Source organism: Nerophis ophidion, linkage group LG03 (genome assembly GCF_033978795.1).
Source record: "Nerophis ophidion isolate RoL-2023_Sa linkage group LG03, RoL_Noph_v1.0, whole genome shotgun sequence".
Lineage (NCBI taxonomy): Eukaryota > Metazoa > Chordata > Actinopteri > Syngnathiformes > Syngnathidae > Nerophis > Nerophis ophidion.
The window spans coordinates 15,917,797-15,935,171 of NC_084613.1; the positions used below are offsets into that span (position 1 = coordinate 15,917,797).

Sequence of the window (17,375 nt, forward strand, 5' to 3'; positions counted from 1 at the left end):
ATAGCAGTGATTAAAAATCCCTCATTGACATTATCATTAGACATTTATAAAAATGAAAAAAAAGAACAATAATGTCACAGTGGCTTACACTTGCATCACATCTCATAAGCTTGACAACACACTGTGTCAAATATTTTCACAAAGATAAAATAGGTCATATTTTTGGTTCGTTTAATAGTTAAAACAAATTTACATTATTGCAATCAGTTGATAAAACATTGTCCTTTACAATTATAAAAGCTTTTTACCAAAATCTACTAATTTGCTTGCATGTCAGCAGACTGGGGTAGATCCTGTTGAAATCCTATGTATTGAATGAATAGAGAATCATTTTAAATCGGGAAAAAAATTGTTTTTGAATCGAGAATCGTGTTGAATTGAAAAAAAAATCGATTTTGAATCGAATCGGGACCCTAAGAATCGATATTGAATCGAACTGTGGGACACCCAAAGATTTGCAGCCCTAATATGTACTGTATATATACTGTATATATATATATACACACATACATACGTACATACATATATTTTTAAGACTTTAGTTTAGGCGGTGGCTCTGTGTTGTTAATGCGGCCTGCAATATATTGTGTTGTGTAAATATACTTTTAACACCGTCATCTGAACCACCCTCACCCACTTGGAGGACAAGGACACCTATGTCAGGCTATTATTCATCGACTACAGCTTTGCTTTTAACACAGTACTGTTATTCCAAAAAAACTCACTGCTAAACTCCTCACTGTTGGTCGGACACCGGCTCTCTGTGACTGGATGCTGAACGTTCTCACAAACCGGACCCAGTCAGTCAGAGTCGGCAACCAGACATCAGGCACAAAGGTTCTAAGCACAGGGACCCCCAAGGCTGCGTGCTGAGCCCCCTATTGTACATCCTTTTCACACACGACTGTGTGGCCTCCCAGAACAACACCAGTATCATCAAGTTTGCAGAGGACACTACGGTCGTCGGACTGATCAACAGGGGGAGCTGATGCAGCGTGCAGAATGGAGGTTGCGGAACTGGTGGCCTGGTGTCAGGGTAATTATCTCTCCATGAACACAGACAAGACCAAGGAGATGATTATTCACCCACAGAGAAGGAGTGCACGGTACACACCTCTGTACATAGGGGAGACAAGGGTGAAAATCAGCAAGTACCTGACCTGGGCTCACAACACCCAACAAACAATATAAAAAAGCTCAGCAGCGACTGTACTTGTTAAGAAGGCTGAGAAAATTTGGCTTGCCATCCAAAATTCTTAACAACTTCTATAGAAGTACGTTTGAGAGTGTCCTTACCAGCTCAATCACGGTCTGGTATGGAAACTGCGCTGCTAAGGACAGGAAGGCACTCCAGCGAGTGATTAAAACTGCTCAGTACATATCAGGAGCAGCTTTCCCCTCCCTACATGACACGTACTCTACCATGGCCACCAGGAGAGCACACACAACATCATAAAGGACAGTACACACCCCCAGCACAGTCTCTTCAGCCTACTACCATCAGGCAGACGATACAGGAGCCTGAAAGCCAGCACTACGAGACTGACAAACAGTTTCTACCCACAGGCCATCAGGCTTGTGAATGCTAACTTGTAAATGCTAGCTCCCCCATCTACCCCTCTTTTCACTTTTATCTTTTGAACAAAAGACAGCTTCTATGACCACCCCCAAACTGTGAGCCATCACTGTAGACACTTTTCACCTTTGATCACTGTAGAGATTGCCCTCTAGTGGGTTCTTCAGACCACCACACAGCAATTCCGTGTATAACACAGTTTGATTTTGTTCTCACAAGGTGCGAGACTTATGCTTTCCAGCACACAAGTCTTTTCTGCATTTGTCCAGCAGCACCTCCAACTCCAACTACTCGTCTCATCACGGCTGTTGCTAATAAAGGTGATAGGTGATTAGATAACAAGGCCCACCTGGGCCATCTACGCACCCGTCGTTGTCTTCGAGCCCGGTCCTGGCACAGACTTTACAAACTTAACTTTGTATACTTAAGTGTGCCTAAATTGTTTAGTTAGTAAGTGCACTTTTTTGCACACCTAACTTGTGCACTTAACAAGTGCACATAATATGTATATTTAAGTGCACTTAAATTGTGCATAACTTTCAGTGTGTAAATGGGTGAATGAAATGTATAATTTAAACGCTTTCAGTACCATTCCAGGTATAGTAAAGTGCTATATAAATATAGACCATTTCCTACTTACACCGTGGACATTTTTTGCGCACTTAATTTGTGCACTTAAGGGGTGTACTTAATTGCATCTAAATGTTGTACTTAAAAATGAAAAAAAAAAATGAAGGAAAATTAAGTGAGCATAGTTATTATCCATACTTAAGTGCACGTAATGTGTGTACTTGATTGCAATTAACCTGTGCATTTAATGTGTGTACTTGTGCATGTAAGTACATATTAAATGCACCTATTAAACATACTTAAATTGTGCACTTAAGTGCATTTACTAAGTGCACTTAACTTGTGCACTTAACAAGTGCACCTAATGTGTACTCAAATGCACTTATGTTGCGAACTTAACCTGTACACTTAAGAGTGGTTAAGTGGACTTTAATTGTGTAGAAAGTGCAGTAATTTTGCACACTTAACTTGTGCACTTAATGTGTGTACTTAAGTACACTTAAAATTAACACCTGATAGAACTTATTTGTGCAATTATTTTTGCACACTCAACTTGTGCACTTAATGTGTGTACTTGGTAGGTGCACTTATTTTGTGCAATTCTCACAAGGTGCGAGACTAATGCTTTCCAGCAACAATTTTCTGCGTCTGTCCAGCAACACCTCCAACTCCAACTACTCATCTCATCACGGCTGCTGCTAATAAAAAGCGACAGGTGATTAGATAACAAGGCCCACCTGGGCCATCTACGCACCCGTCGCTGTCTTCAAGGCCGGTCCTGGCACACGCGATCCGCGGCAGGCCCGCAGGCCACGGCCCCTTCGACATACCTCCACCGCGCGGACTTCCGGAAATGCGCTTCCTTTCTGGTTTCAATGCGTAAAAAGACACAAAAAGTGCATTAACGCTAACATTGCAAGAGATGACGAAAAATATGAATTTGCCAAAACAAATCCCAGGTGTAAATAAAAATGTATTATATGTTTTTATTATATTGTAGGATAATAATGGGCAGCACGGTGGGGAAGGGGTTAGTGCGTCTGCCTCACAATACAAAGTTCCTGGGTTCAATCCTGCGCTCGGGATCTTTCTGTGTGGAGTTTGCATGTTCTCCCCGCACACTAAATTGGCCCTAGTGTGTGAATGTTGTCCGTGTATCTGTGTTGGCCCTGCGATGAGGTGGCGACTTGTCCAGGGTATATCCCGCCTTCCGTCCGATTGTAGCTGAGATAGGCTCCAGCACCCCCCGCTACCCCGAAAGGGATAAACGGTAGAAAATGGATGGATGGATGGATAATGCGTAATATTTCGTGGCACACTGTTTTCACTCACTCTGTCCCTTTCCTGCTTCTCCAGGTGCGAGGACGATTTCAAGCCTAGCAGCTCTCCTTCCTTGGAGGAGGACGAGGGCTTCAGTGACTGGACGCAGCGGCGAGAGAGGCGGAGGCAACAGCGCCTCCAGGAGGTCGTCCGTCGAGGCGAGGAGGACGAAGAGGAAGAGCGCGCCGCCGGTAAAGGGTCCTCTGCTCGCCTGACACGTCACGATAAAGACGCGCAGGTGGAGACGAGGGACGAGGACGCCAAAAAGGAGACCGGAGACACCAGAAGACCGTCGTACACCTCCAAAGTTTTCCTCGTCCAGGATCCCAAACACTCCGATACGCATGCAGCCCACCAGGAAGTGAGGTCATCCCCCGAGAACCAACCCAGGAAGTCCGCCAGGTTAGTCGTTATTGTGTCGACGTTTCATACATTTTACACCATTCAAAGTTATATACTTAAAAGCTTTTAAGAACAAAAAAACAAAGTACAGAACTAAAATGACTAAAAGATCATACCATTTAGTACCAAAATTATCACGCGTATTATTATCACGATATTGTTGAATGTTTTTAAAAATGTTTTTACATACACAATATATATATATTTTTTAAATAGAATAAGAAGAGATGTCCGATAATATCAGACTTCCGGTATTATCGGCCGATAAAAGGTTTAAAATGTAATATCGGAAATTATCGGTATCGGTTTCAAAAAGTAAAATGTATGACTTTTTAAAACGATGCTATGTACACGGGCCTTGGGAGAAGTACAGAGCGCCAATAAACCTTAAAGGCACTCCTTTTGCGTGCCAGCCCAATCACATAATATATACGGCTTTTCACACACACAAGTGAATGCAAGCATACTTGGTCAACAGCCATACAGGTCACACTGAGGTTGGCCATATAAGCAAGTTTAACACTGTTACAAATATGCCCACACTGTGAACCCACACCAAACAAGATTGACAAACACATTTCGGGAGAACATCCGCACCGTAACACAACATAAACACAACAGAACAAATACCCGGAACCCCTTGCAGCACTAACTCTTCCGGGACGCTAAAATGTGTGTGCCCAAATGCACTTATGTTGCGCACTTAAGCTGTGCACTTAAGAGTGGTTAAGTGGACTTTAATTGTGTAGAAAGTGCTGTGATTTTGCACACTTAACTTGTGCACTTAATGTGTGTACTTAAATGCCCTTAAAATGTACACTTGGTAAGTGAACTTATTTTGTGCAATTAATTTTGCACACTCAACTTGTGCACTTAATGTGTGTACTTGGTAGGTGCACTTATTTTGCGCAATTATTTTTGTGCGCTTGACATGCACGCTTAATGTTTGTACTTGCAGTAAGTGCACTAAGTAAATACACTTTTTTGTACTTTGCTGTAAAAAGCAATAATAAGCTCAAAATGCTTTGCTAGGTTGTTTTAGATAATGTATTTTTTAATTCAATGGAGTATCTTCCGCTACGAAAACTAATAGCTAAAGCACAACAAGCCGAAAGGCTGCTCTTATCTCAAAGCACTCTTAAGTCGAGGTACTCTTATCTTGAGTGAAACGCTGTGTTTTGAGTTTTTTTGTCGTACTGTATCAAAGTGTGGCTGACTACTGTGTACGTGTCACAGGTCCGGAGACCAGGGTGAGGCAGACGCCATCGCGGAGGCCGAGCGGCGCCTGCAGAGGATCCATCGAGGCCTCCAAGAGAAGGAGAGCCAGGAGGCGGAGCTGCTGAGGCAGAGGCAGGCGGAGGCGGAGCAGGAGCTGGACGAGCTGAATAGGAGGCGGGAGCTGAGGCGCCATGTCCGCCAGGAGGAGGAGCGACGGAGGGAGGAGGCGGAGCGGCAGCGGCTCGCCGAGGAGGAGGTGATGCCGCCCCCTGGGGGAGACATTGCGCAGAAAGGTCACATGGTAATTTGATGATCCACAGGCGGAGCATCAGAGGATGAAGGAGGATATGGAGAGGAGGAGGACGCACGCCGCGGCGAGGATTAGGAGCATGAGCGAGCGTGACGCCGACGGCGCCTTCTGCCCCTTCACCCCCAAGACGTCCACCCACAAAGTAAGCATGATTGTTGCCTGGCAACCAAATAATCATGTTGCCATGGCGATGACAACAGCCTCGTGAAGAGTTTGGCAAAAGAAAGTTATGTACTTGATTTTGGTGAAAGGCGGAGCTAGATGCGTCGATTGGCGTGTCTCTTTCCGTTGCCGTGGCGATGCCGATAGCCTTATTTTGCTGCTAACAACCTGTGCTTCTTGTAAATAGCGCTAGAAAATACTTTTTGGCTAATTGGTAAACACCTGAACATAAATCTTTGTGTTACCTTCACAGCCGAGCGCTGCAGCCGCCGCTAGTAAGTCACATGACGCATGTTGTCCTCGCCTGCGTCATCAACCACTTTCCTTTTGACTGTCGTGTCCGCTAAGTTTCATTTATGTCGTGCGGACAAAACATTTACGGATATGACAACATGTCCTCACGGGATGTTTGACGTGTGCATGACCGCATGTTTTCTTTTTTGCACTTGTTTTTTGTCCACACTGAAATGAAGATAATGACGAGTACAGTAAAAGTACAGTACAAGCAGACCGAAACCCACTGACTGCGATCAACACTACAGTATGCATAAACAATACGTACGCATGAATACATAAACAATACATACACCTAAATACATAAATACGTATACAATACATACACATAAATACGTAAACAATACATAACCAATACATTAACATAAATATGTAAATATGTATACAATACATAATTACATAAACAATATATAAACATATACACATTCACCAAACAAACATAAATGTATATACAATATGTAAACAAATACATACATAAACATAAATTCATGTACAATACGTAATCACAAATACATACAGTATACAATACATAAACATAAATGCATATAGAATACGTAAACATAAATACATAAAAAATACGTAGACATAAATACATATACAATACATGAACAAATCCATATATAATACATAAACATAAATACATATACAATACAAAAACATAAATACATAAACAATATGTAAACATAAATTCATAAACATGAATGATACCTTAACATAAATACACAAACATAAATGCATATGCACTTAAACATAAATACATAAACAATACATAAATACATGAACAATACCTTAACATGAATGCATAAACAATACATAAATATAGATGCATAAACATAAATACACATACAATACATAAACATAAATACACTGAAAACTTTATTATACAAAAACAATACCTAAACATAAATACAGAAACAACACATAAACATAAATACAGAAATAACACATGGACATAAATACATAAACAATACGTAAACATAGACGGAAACATATACAATACATAAATACATTAACAATACATAATTACATAAACAATACCTTAAAATGAGTACACATACAATATATACACAGAAATACTTCAACAATACATAAACATAAATACATATACAATACATAAACATAAATACATAATCAATTCCTCAACATAAATGCATAAACTTAAATACACATACAATACATAAACATAAATACCCTGCACACTTTATCACACAAAAACAATACCTAAACATAAATACATAAACAACACATAAACATAAATACATAAACAATACGTAAACATGGTTCAAAACATATACAATACATAAATACATTAACAATACATAATTATATAAACAATACCTTAACATAAGTACATACATAATACAAACACATAAATACATAAACATAAATACATATACAATACATAAACATAAATACATAATCAATTCCTCAACATAAATACATAAACATAAATACATATGCAATACATAAAGAATACCTTAACATAAATACAAAAATAAATATACAATACAAAAACAATACATAGCTGTAAATACATAACCAATAAATAACATAAATACATAAACTATAGATGAACAATACATAAACATAAATTCATAAATAATACATAAACATAATCACAAGAATGCATAGGCTTAAAGTATTAGTAATATATCAGGTCAGTGATTTATTTGTGGAAATATTTTGATACAAAAGGAACTCATTTGAATGTGCCTCACTCCTGATTGGATGATCAGTTTCAGCCAATCACAGCACTGTGTGTGCCAGAGCTATTGTGCTACTGTGTATATATATATATATATATATATGATATTTTACTCAAGACTTTTTGTGACTTTTCCAGATCACTGAGAGGACAGAATCTCTGAACCGCTCTCTGAAGAAAAGGTAAACATTTGCAATATTGATGATTTCCTTCTTATTTACATCAGCATCCAACAAGTACAAATATGATTGGTGGCGTGCTCCGTTTTGTGGAAGCTTTTTTTTTTAATGTCGTCTGCAAGACGTCTGGTCTGGGCCTGTGACCTTTGACCACATCGGCTAGCAAGTCAGCGCCACTTTGACCCGACCTGTTGTTGCCATGACGACAAGAGTTGACATTTTGACACGTTCTGTGGCTTCAGTAACAGTTTCAAAAAGACACAGCCACTCGTCCTGATGAGCAAGATCGACGACAAGATGGAGCAGTACGCCCACGCTGTGGAGGTCCGTGAGCAACACCTGGACTTCAACTGCCATCTTTGATGAATAAATAATATCAACCTATTTCCCGCAGACCTCTCAGGAACCTCGAGGGGCGAAAACGCCGATGGCCGACATTCCCAACTCGCTGGAGGCGGTCACTTCCAAGAAGAACCTCTTCGAGGCTGGCCAGGTCTGGACCAGCAGTCCCGCTAAAATACCGTCGGGCAAGGTGAGAGACCAAAGACCTGCACGATACTGACGATGGAAATGATATCAAATTGGCCGATGATAGAGATTTAGCTTGCAGCTAACGTCCCTACACAGTTCAAGTCACTAATCCACGCCGTATTTACCATGGCGGTAAATAAACAAGGTTTCTTCCAAGAAGGAGTAGCTAAACATGCTAACCGCTAAGCTAGGTCTCTTAAATATGAACAGAGCTGGGCTGTTCGATACAAATGTCGATTGTAACGATACCAAGTATAGTGTAAGGACATGGTTGATACTACAGTACAAAACCTTTTTTTGGGGACATTTTTCTTCTCATTTACAAACTTATTGGGCAGACACCAAATTATTTAAATCAGAGCCAATGGTTATGGAAACTATCAATCAATGTATCAATCAATCGAATTTTATTCATATAACCCTTAATCACGAACGTCTCAAATGACATCCCGGATCTAAACCCTAATATATACTGTTATATATATTATCCATCCATCCATTTTCTACCGCTTATTCCCTTTTGGGGTCGCGGGGGGCGCTGGCGCCTATCTCAGCTACAATCGGGCGGAAGGCGGGGTACACCCTGGACAAGTCGCCACCTCATCGCAGGGCCAACACAGATAGACAGACGACATTCACACGCACATTCACACACTAGGGCCAATTATATTATTATTAATATTACATTAAATACATTCTAATTATAATATTTTAATTATATAATTCATTATAATTATATATTTATGTCTACAATTATATACAGTAATTGGTTATGATTATAATTAATTGAATAATATATTAAAATGATTACTATATGTTATACAACATAGTACAAAGTAATAATTAATGGAGACACCACCAAGGCTGAAATAATGTTTAGTTATACTGCTCAAAATGTTGCATGTAATAAATGAAATTATTTTAATTGGAGCCCTGCGATGAAGTGGCGACTTGTCCAGGGTGTTAATTGGAGCCCTGCGATGAAGTGGCGACTTGTCCAGGGTGTAGACAGCCTTCCGCCTGATTGTAGCTGAGATAGGCACCAGCACCCCCCGTGACCCTAAAGGGAATAAGCGGTAGGAAATGGATGGATGAATGGATTTTAATTGGATGAGGTGGCGACTTGTCCAGGGTGTACCCCGCCTTCCGCCCGAATGCAGCTGAGATAGGCTTCAGCAACCCCCGTGAGGGACAAGCGGTAGAAAATGGATGGATGGATGAATTTTAATTGTGATCAAAAATGTAATCATCCAGGGATAGGAATATATAAAATATGAAGTATCAGTGTTACTACTTGGTACCGGATCCATACCCAGATTTGTAGTATCGCCTAAAATGAGTGCAAAGTATCAAACAACAGAATTATTATATTTGTAAAACATATTTTGAAATGTTTCTAGTATCATTTTGTGTCAAATAATATACCAAGATATCCAAGCTGCGGACCGGGGGAAATTTGTGGCCGACAGCTAATTTTTAACAGCCGGCCGCACAATCTAAAAATATTAGTACCAAAAAAACATAAAAGAGTGGAACAAAAGAGTAAACAGCTCAAATTTAACAAGAAAAAGTTGCAATGTTGACTCCAGTAACCCTAAGCTGATAATTTGTTCTTTAAAATTGTCATTGCATAAAAAATAGTAATACATCAAAATTAATGTTATTAATTATTTACTTGAAAGTTAAAAAAAAACAACTTATGAATTATTTTAAACATTTTATGAGCAGCGCCTTTTGGATCCCCAAAGGGATTTTTTTTTTCTGTGATTGCTCCCAAAAAAATAATAATTATGTTTTATTGACTTATTTAAGGCTCCAATTACATCACACCAAATTTTACACTTTGAAATATTTTTGGGGAAGATATTACATATTTTAAAATTTTTGCCATAAGACACAGGGTTTTCACAAAAAAAAAAAAACATAAAACATATATATTTTTTAAACTTTTTTTATGGACCTCAAGTTGAGACTGGAGTGTTGAAAGATTAAAAAAAATGTTTGAAATATTTAGAATTTTTTTATGAGTGATGCATTTTGGATCCCCAATAATGTTATTTTTTGTTTGAAAAAAAAGGAAATGCTCAAAAATATATATATATTTATTGTCATAAATTATTGACCTATGCAAGGCACCAATTACTTCACATATTACAAAAAATATTACACATTTTTGAGGAAAATATTACATATTTTGTTATTTTTGCCATAAGACAGGGTTTTCACAAAAGAAAACATAAAGCATTTTTATAGACCTCAAGTTGAGACTAGAGCATTGAAAGTTAAAAAAACAATTATGAATTAATTAGAAATTTTTTATGAGTGACGCATTTTGGATCCCCAGTAATTTTAGTGGTATTTTTTGTTTGAAAAAAAAAAATGCAAAAAAATCTATTTATATATATTTATTGTCATAAATTATTGCCCCATGCAAGGCTCCAATTACTTCACATATTACAAAAAATATTACAAATTTTTGGGGAATATATTACATATTTAGTTATTTTCGTCGTAAGACAAAAAAAAACATAAAACATTTTCTTTTTTTTTTTACATTTTTATGGACCTCAAGTTGAGACTGGAGCGTTGAAAGTTGTATATGTAGGAAATATTTTGAACGTTTTTATGAGTGACACATTTTGGATCTCCAATCATTTTAGTGGTATTTTTTGTATGAAAAAAACATGCTCAAAAAATCTATATATATATATTTATTGTCATAAATTATTGACCCATGCAAGGCTCCAATTACTTCACATATTACAAAAAATATTACACATTTTTGGGGAAAATATTACATATTTAGTTATTTTCGTCATAAGACAAAACAAAACATAAAACATTTTCTTTTTTTTTTTTACATTTTTATGGACCTCAAGTTGAGACTGGAGCGTTGAAAGTTGTATATGTAGGAAATATTTTGAACGTTTTTATGAGTGACACATTTTGGATCTCCAATCATTTTAGTGGTATTTTTTGTATGAAAAAAAAATGCTCAAAAAATATATATATTTATTGTCATAAATCATTGACCCATGCAAGGCTCTAATTATTTCACATATTACAAAAATATTACACATTTTTGAGGAAAATATTACATGTTTTGTGATTTTTGACAAACAAAAAACTGGGAAAAAACAAGGTAAAACGAAAAATAATTATTTTTAACATGTTTATTAGTGGCTCCTTTTGGATTTCCCAAACTTTTGGTGAGATTGTTTTTGTGTCATTGCTCCCCCAAAAAAATAAATATATATATATATATATTTCTATATATTGTCATAAATGATGGACCTATTTAAGGCTCCAATGACTTCACACCAAATAGGAACTCCTGCTGTTGTGTATTTAATTTGTTTTAAATAAGTGTCAGAGATGCTGCAATACTGAAAACGCACTTTAAAAAAAAACAATTTTTCCACGTTTTTACCAATCAGGACACTGATGGGTTAAAGGTAGGCGTGGCCAACCTGATCACTCAGTGGGTCAAAGGTCAGCCGGACTCCAGCCGATCCTCACCGAGCCGACCCGAAGTGAGTATAAGCTTCTGTGTGGAAGAGGCAGGAATCATGTAAACAAAGAGCACCGTGTTAAAATAAGCTCAGCTAAGCATCAGTTACTGATGACTGGCTGTCCTATCAGGAGGTGAAGTACGGGGACGTGATGCAGAAGAAGAACTTGTGGGAGATCATCGCAGATCCTTCAGGGAGGCCTGCACAAAACATGAAGGTGAGCCCAGCCGTTTATGACAATATGAATTAGTTTCAGCTGACGCCTGTTCATGTTGCGTCTCGTCAGGGCTCCGCAGCAAACAAGAAGTACAAGTTCGTGGTGACCGGACACGGCAAATACGAGAAGATGGCCGCGGGACGTGGGGACGTCTCCGATGCGGAGTCTGGTGAGACACGTCACAACATGATCTTCAATCCCTACCAGGGTTTGCTCCGTCCTCGTGTCCACAAAGCAGGAACAATAACTTGTAACAATACACTGCTTCCTCTTCTTTTCTACAGCGCTGAGCCTTCTGGGTAATGTAGTATATAAACATTTATATCTAGTTATTAACATTCCTTTACCCAGGGTAAGACAATGAAGAACATTACACTACACATGGGCAGCATTTACATGTTAGAGATGTTAGAGTGTGATGATAATCTCTCATTTACCAACAAAAATGAGCGCTATAAATCGCTCGCAAATTTAACAAATGTTTTTAACGTGCTTTTAACGTAAATGTGTTGGAAAATAAATGAATGTTTAAGATGGACAAACACTATTTTTAAGCATAAAACATACACAGAGAATGTCTGCAACTTGTGGACAAAAGGGAAGTTTCTGGTGGCGTTTTTTTTCTGTAATTATAATTATTACTGTCATTAGTTCTAATGAGTGAAAACAGTAGTTATTTGACAATGAGCCCTGAGTATGTGCTTTTACCGCCATCTAGTGTCTACTTTTAAGTACAAACATCAATACAGTATTTGTTTTCAGTTTTTTTTTGTTAGAATAGAATAGAAAGTACTTTATTGATCCCTGGGGGAAATTCAGCACCAAAGTTCGCTCACAATAAACAATAATAATAATAAATAATATATGACATATATTATATATTGAGGTTGAGTTACAAGGAACACTTAAAACATGGATCACAAATTCATAAAATCAAAATGCCATCCATCCATCCATCCATCCATCATCTTCCGCTTATCCGAGGTCGGGTCGCGGGGGCAGCAGCCTAAGCAGGGAAGCCCAGACTTCCCTATCTCCAGCCACTTCGTCTAGCTCTTCCCGGGGGATCCCGAGGCGTTCCCAGGCCAGCCGGGAGACATAGTCTTTCCAACGTGTCCTGGGTCTTCCCCGTGGCCTCCTACCAGCTGGACGTGCCCTAAACACATCCCTAGGGAGGCGTTCGGGTGGCATCCTGACCAGATGCCCGAACCACCTCATCTGGCTCCTCTCGATGTGGAGGAGCAGCGGCTTTACGTTGAGTTCCTCCCGGATGGCAGAGCTTCTCACCCTATCTCTAAGGGAGAGCCCCGCCACCCGGCGGAGGAAACTCATTTCGGCCGCTTGTACCCGTGATCTTATCCTTTCGGTCATGACCCAAAGCTCATGACCATAGGTGAGGATGGGAACGTAGATCGACCGGTAAATTGAGAGCTTTGCCTTCCGGCTTAGCTCCTTCTTCACCACAACGGATCGATACAACGTCCGCATTACTGAAGACGCCGCACCGATCCGCCTGTCGATCTCACGATCCACTCTTCCCCCACTCGTGAACAAGACTCCTAGGTACTTGAACTCCTCCACTTGGGGCAGGGTCTCCTCCCCAACCCGGAGATGGCACTCCACCCTTTTCCGGGCGAGAACCATGGACTCGGACTTGGAGGTGCTGATTCTCATTCCGGTCGCTTCACACTCGGCTGCGAACCGATCCAGTGAGAGCTGAAGATCCCGGCCAGATGAAGCCATCAGGACTACATCATCTGCAAAAAGCAGAGACCTAATCCCCTCAACGCCTTGGCTGCGCCTAGAAATTCTGTCCATAAAAGTTATGAACAGAATCGGTGACAAAGGACAGCCTTGGCGGAGTCCAACCTTCACTGGAAACGTGTCCGACTTACTGCCAGCAATGCGGACCAAGCTCTGACACTGATCATACAGGGAGCGGACTGCCACAATAAGACATTCCGATACCCCATACTCTCTGAGCACTCCCCACAGGACTTCCCGAGGGACACGGTCGAATGCCTTCTCCAAGTCCTGACTGGTTGGGCAAACTCCCATGCACCCTCAAGAACCCTGCCGAGAGTATAGAGCTGGTCCACAGTTCCACGACCAGGACGAAAACCACACTGTTCCTCCTGAATCCGAGGTTCGACTATCCGGCGAAGCCTCCTCTCCAGTACACCTGAATAAACCTTACCGGGAAGGCTGAGGAGTGTGATCCCACGATAGTTGGAACACACCCTCCGGTCCCCCTTCTTAAAGAGAGGGACCACCACCCCGGTCTGCCAATCCAGAGGTACCGCCCCCGATGTCCACGCGATGCTGCAGAGTCTTGTCAACCAAGACAGCCCCACAGCATCCAGAGCCTTAAGGAACTCCGGGCGGATCTCATCCACCCCCGGGGCCTTGCCGCCGAGGAGCTTTTTAACTACCTCAGCGACCTCAGCCCCAGAAATAGGAGAGTCCACTACAGATTCCCCAGGCACCGCTTCCTCAAAGAAAGACGTGTTGGTGGGATTGAGGAGGTCTTCGAAGTATTCCCTCCACCGATCCACAACATCCGCAGTCGAAGTCAGCAGAACACCATCCGCACCATACACGGTGTTGATAGTGCACTGCTTCCCCTTCCTGAGGCGCCGTATGGTGGTCCAGAATCGCTTCGAAGCCGTCCGGAAGTCGTTTTCCATGGCTTCCCCGAACTCTTCCCATGTCCGAGTTTTTGCCTCCGCGACCGCTAAAGCTGCACACCGCTTGGCCCGTCGGTACCCGTCCACTGCCTCCGGAGTCCTATGAGCCAAAAGAACCCGATAGGACTCCTTCTTCAGCTTGACGGCATCCCTCACTGCTGGTGTCCACCAACGGGTTCTGGGATTACCGCCACGACAGGCACCAACAACCTTGCGGCCACAGCTCCAATCAGCCGCCTCGACAATAGAGGTTCGGAACATGGTCCACTCGGACTCAATGTCCCGCACCTCCCTCGTGACATGTTCAAAGTTCTCCCGGAGGTATGAATTGAAACTCTCTCTGACAGGAGACTCTGCCAGACGTTCCCAGCAGACCCTCACAATGCGCTTGGGCCTGCCAGGTCTGTCCGGCATCCTCCCCCACCATCGCAGCCAACTCACCACCAGGTGGTGATCGGTAGAAAGCTCCGCCCCTCTCTTCACCCGAGTGTCCAAAACATAAGGCCGCAAATCCGATGACACAACTACAAAGTCGATCATGGAACTGCGGCCTAGGGTGTCCTGGTGCCAAGTGCACATATGGACACCCTTATGTTTGAACATGGTGTTTGTTATCGACAAACTGTGACGAGCACAAAAGTCCAATAACAAAACACCACTCGGGTTTAAATCCGGGCGACCATTCTTCCCAATCACGCCTCTCCAGGTTTCACTGTCGTTGCCAACATGAGCGTTGAAGTCTCCCAGTAGGACAAGGGAATCACCCGGAGGAGCACTTTCCAGTACTCCCTCGAGTGTACCCAAAAAGGGTGGGTATTCTGAACTGCTGTTTGGTGCGTAAGCACAAACAACAGTCAGGACCCGTCCCCCCACCCGAAGGCGAAGGGAAGCTACCCTCTCGTCCACTGGGTTGAACTCAAACGTACAGGCTTTGAGCCGGGGGGCAACCAGAATTGCCACCCCAGCCCGTCGCCTCTCACTGCCGGCAACGCCAGAGTGGAAGAGGGTCCAGTCCCTCTCGAGAGAACTGGTTCCAGAGCCCTTGCTGTGCATCGAGGTGAGTCCGACTATATCCAGCCGGAACTTCTCTACCTCGCGCACTAGCTCAGGCTCCTTCCCCCCCAGTGAGGTGACGTTCCACGTCCCAAGAGCTAGCTTCTGTAGCCGAGGATCGGACCGCCAAGTTCCCTGCCTTCGGCTGCCGCCCAGCTCACAATGCACCCGACCTCTATGGCCCCTCCTATGAGTGGTGAGCCCATTGGAGGGATGACCCACGTTGCCTCTTCGGGCTGTGCCCGGCCGGGCCCCATGGGAACAGGCCCGACCACCAGGCGCTCGCCATCGTGCCCCAACTCCGGGCCTGGCTCCAGAGCGGGGCCCCGGTGACCCACGTCCGGGCGAGGGAAATCTGGGTTCATTTCGTTGTAATTCCATAGAAGTCTTTGAGCTGCTCTTTGTCTGATCACTCACCTAGGACCTGTTTGTCTTGGGAGACCCTACCAGGGGGCATGAAAACCCCCAGACAACATAGCTCCTAGGATCATTGGGACACGCAAACTCCTCTACCACGGTAAGGTAGCAGCTCAGAGAGGAGAAAAAATCAAAATGTTCTTAACAAAAATAAATAAGCCTCAAAACATTTCTACATTTGCTGTAACTTTCTGAAAAAGCTGCCAGTAATCCAATCCACGACAATTGTAAAAACAAGCCTTCGAAATCCTGGAATGATTGCATAGTGACATCATTCGTCAAAGTTAGGGATTGGTACCAATTACCTGTACCTTGGATCCAATATCAGTACTCACCGGTATCAATTTTCAGTATTTTAGTAAATACTCTGTCCAGTTGTTACATCTGGTTGTATTATCACATGAGTCTCATTTGCAATGCACTTGCACTATCACGACACTAGATGGCAGTACTGTGTAGGCCATCTATAATGTTGTCTAACTAGGAAGTAGCCTTTTCCAGGAAGCTGAATGTCATGTTGTGCCCTACACAGTGTATGTACTGCAAGTATTACACGCCACGTGTTTGACTGTCACATTCATCTTAGTCGTAGTTTTCCTTACCAAAATTCGGAGGTGTTGAAATCGCCATGTAAAGTCGATAATGCTAATAGTAGGGCGAATCCAATGTAAATTAGCATCAAGCTCACGCATTTTGGAAGAGTGAAGCCTTACTCTACATTTCATTTAGAGGGAGTTTGCCTTAGGCCGTCCTTGACTGATTGTTTACGTGAGCGGCCGTTTAGTCTGCAACCGGACGTAACTTCACTTGCAACAAAGGTATCGAAAAATGGCACCGTTAGATTTTATGAGAATCGATACCGGAATCCGGTCGGTGCCTAAAAAAGTACCAAACTCTGTACCCATCCTTAGTCAAGCGTACGGACTACTCGTCAGCTGCTATCTTAGTTCTCAACTTAGACAAAATACATTGGAAACAGGTGAAGAACTTTACATTTATTTTGAAAGCGTAGCTTGCTTTAAGATTGAAGTCTTAGTAAGCTTAAAGAACACACACACAGCTAAACCAACACTTCAAACCATTTCCCCTTTGATCTCCAACATTCATCCCCGTTTCAACATTCTCATTTAGCTTTGTCGTGGTCCACCTTCAAGTCCGACTATTCCGGTGTCAGAAACGTGCTCCTCCTAGCTTCGTCCAAGCACCAAATGATCACCATGAA

At 41.8% G+C, this 17,375-nt stretch overlaps 1 protein-coding gene across 1 annotated transcript in view; it reads left to right on the plus strand.

Annotated features, from left to right (window-relative positions):
* lsp1a (lymphocyte specific protein 1 a) overlaps positions 1–17,375 on the plus strand; it is a 31,606-nt gene that overhangs the window by 9,841 nt on the left and 4,390 nt on the right. The window contains exons 3-11 of the mRNA XM_061894400.1: positions 3,503–3,868; positions 5,105–5,342; positions 5,407–5,538; positions 7,696–7,739; positions 7,979–8,060; positions 8,131–8,268; positions 11,705–11,800; positions 11,910–11,996; positions 12,066–12,165. Coding sequence (XP_061750384.1) covers positions 3,503–3,868; positions 5,105–5,342; positions 5,407–5,538; positions 7,696–7,739; positions 7,979–8,060; positions 8,131–8,268; positions 11,705–11,800; positions 11,910–11,996; positions 12,066–12,165 — 1,283 coding nt within the window. The remainder of the gene's footprint in view (positions 1–3,502; positions 3,869–5,104; positions 5,343–5,406; positions 5,539–7,695; positions 7,740–7,978; positions 8,061–8,130; positions 8,269–11,704; positions 11,801–11,909; positions 11,997–12,065; positions 12,166–17,375) is intronic.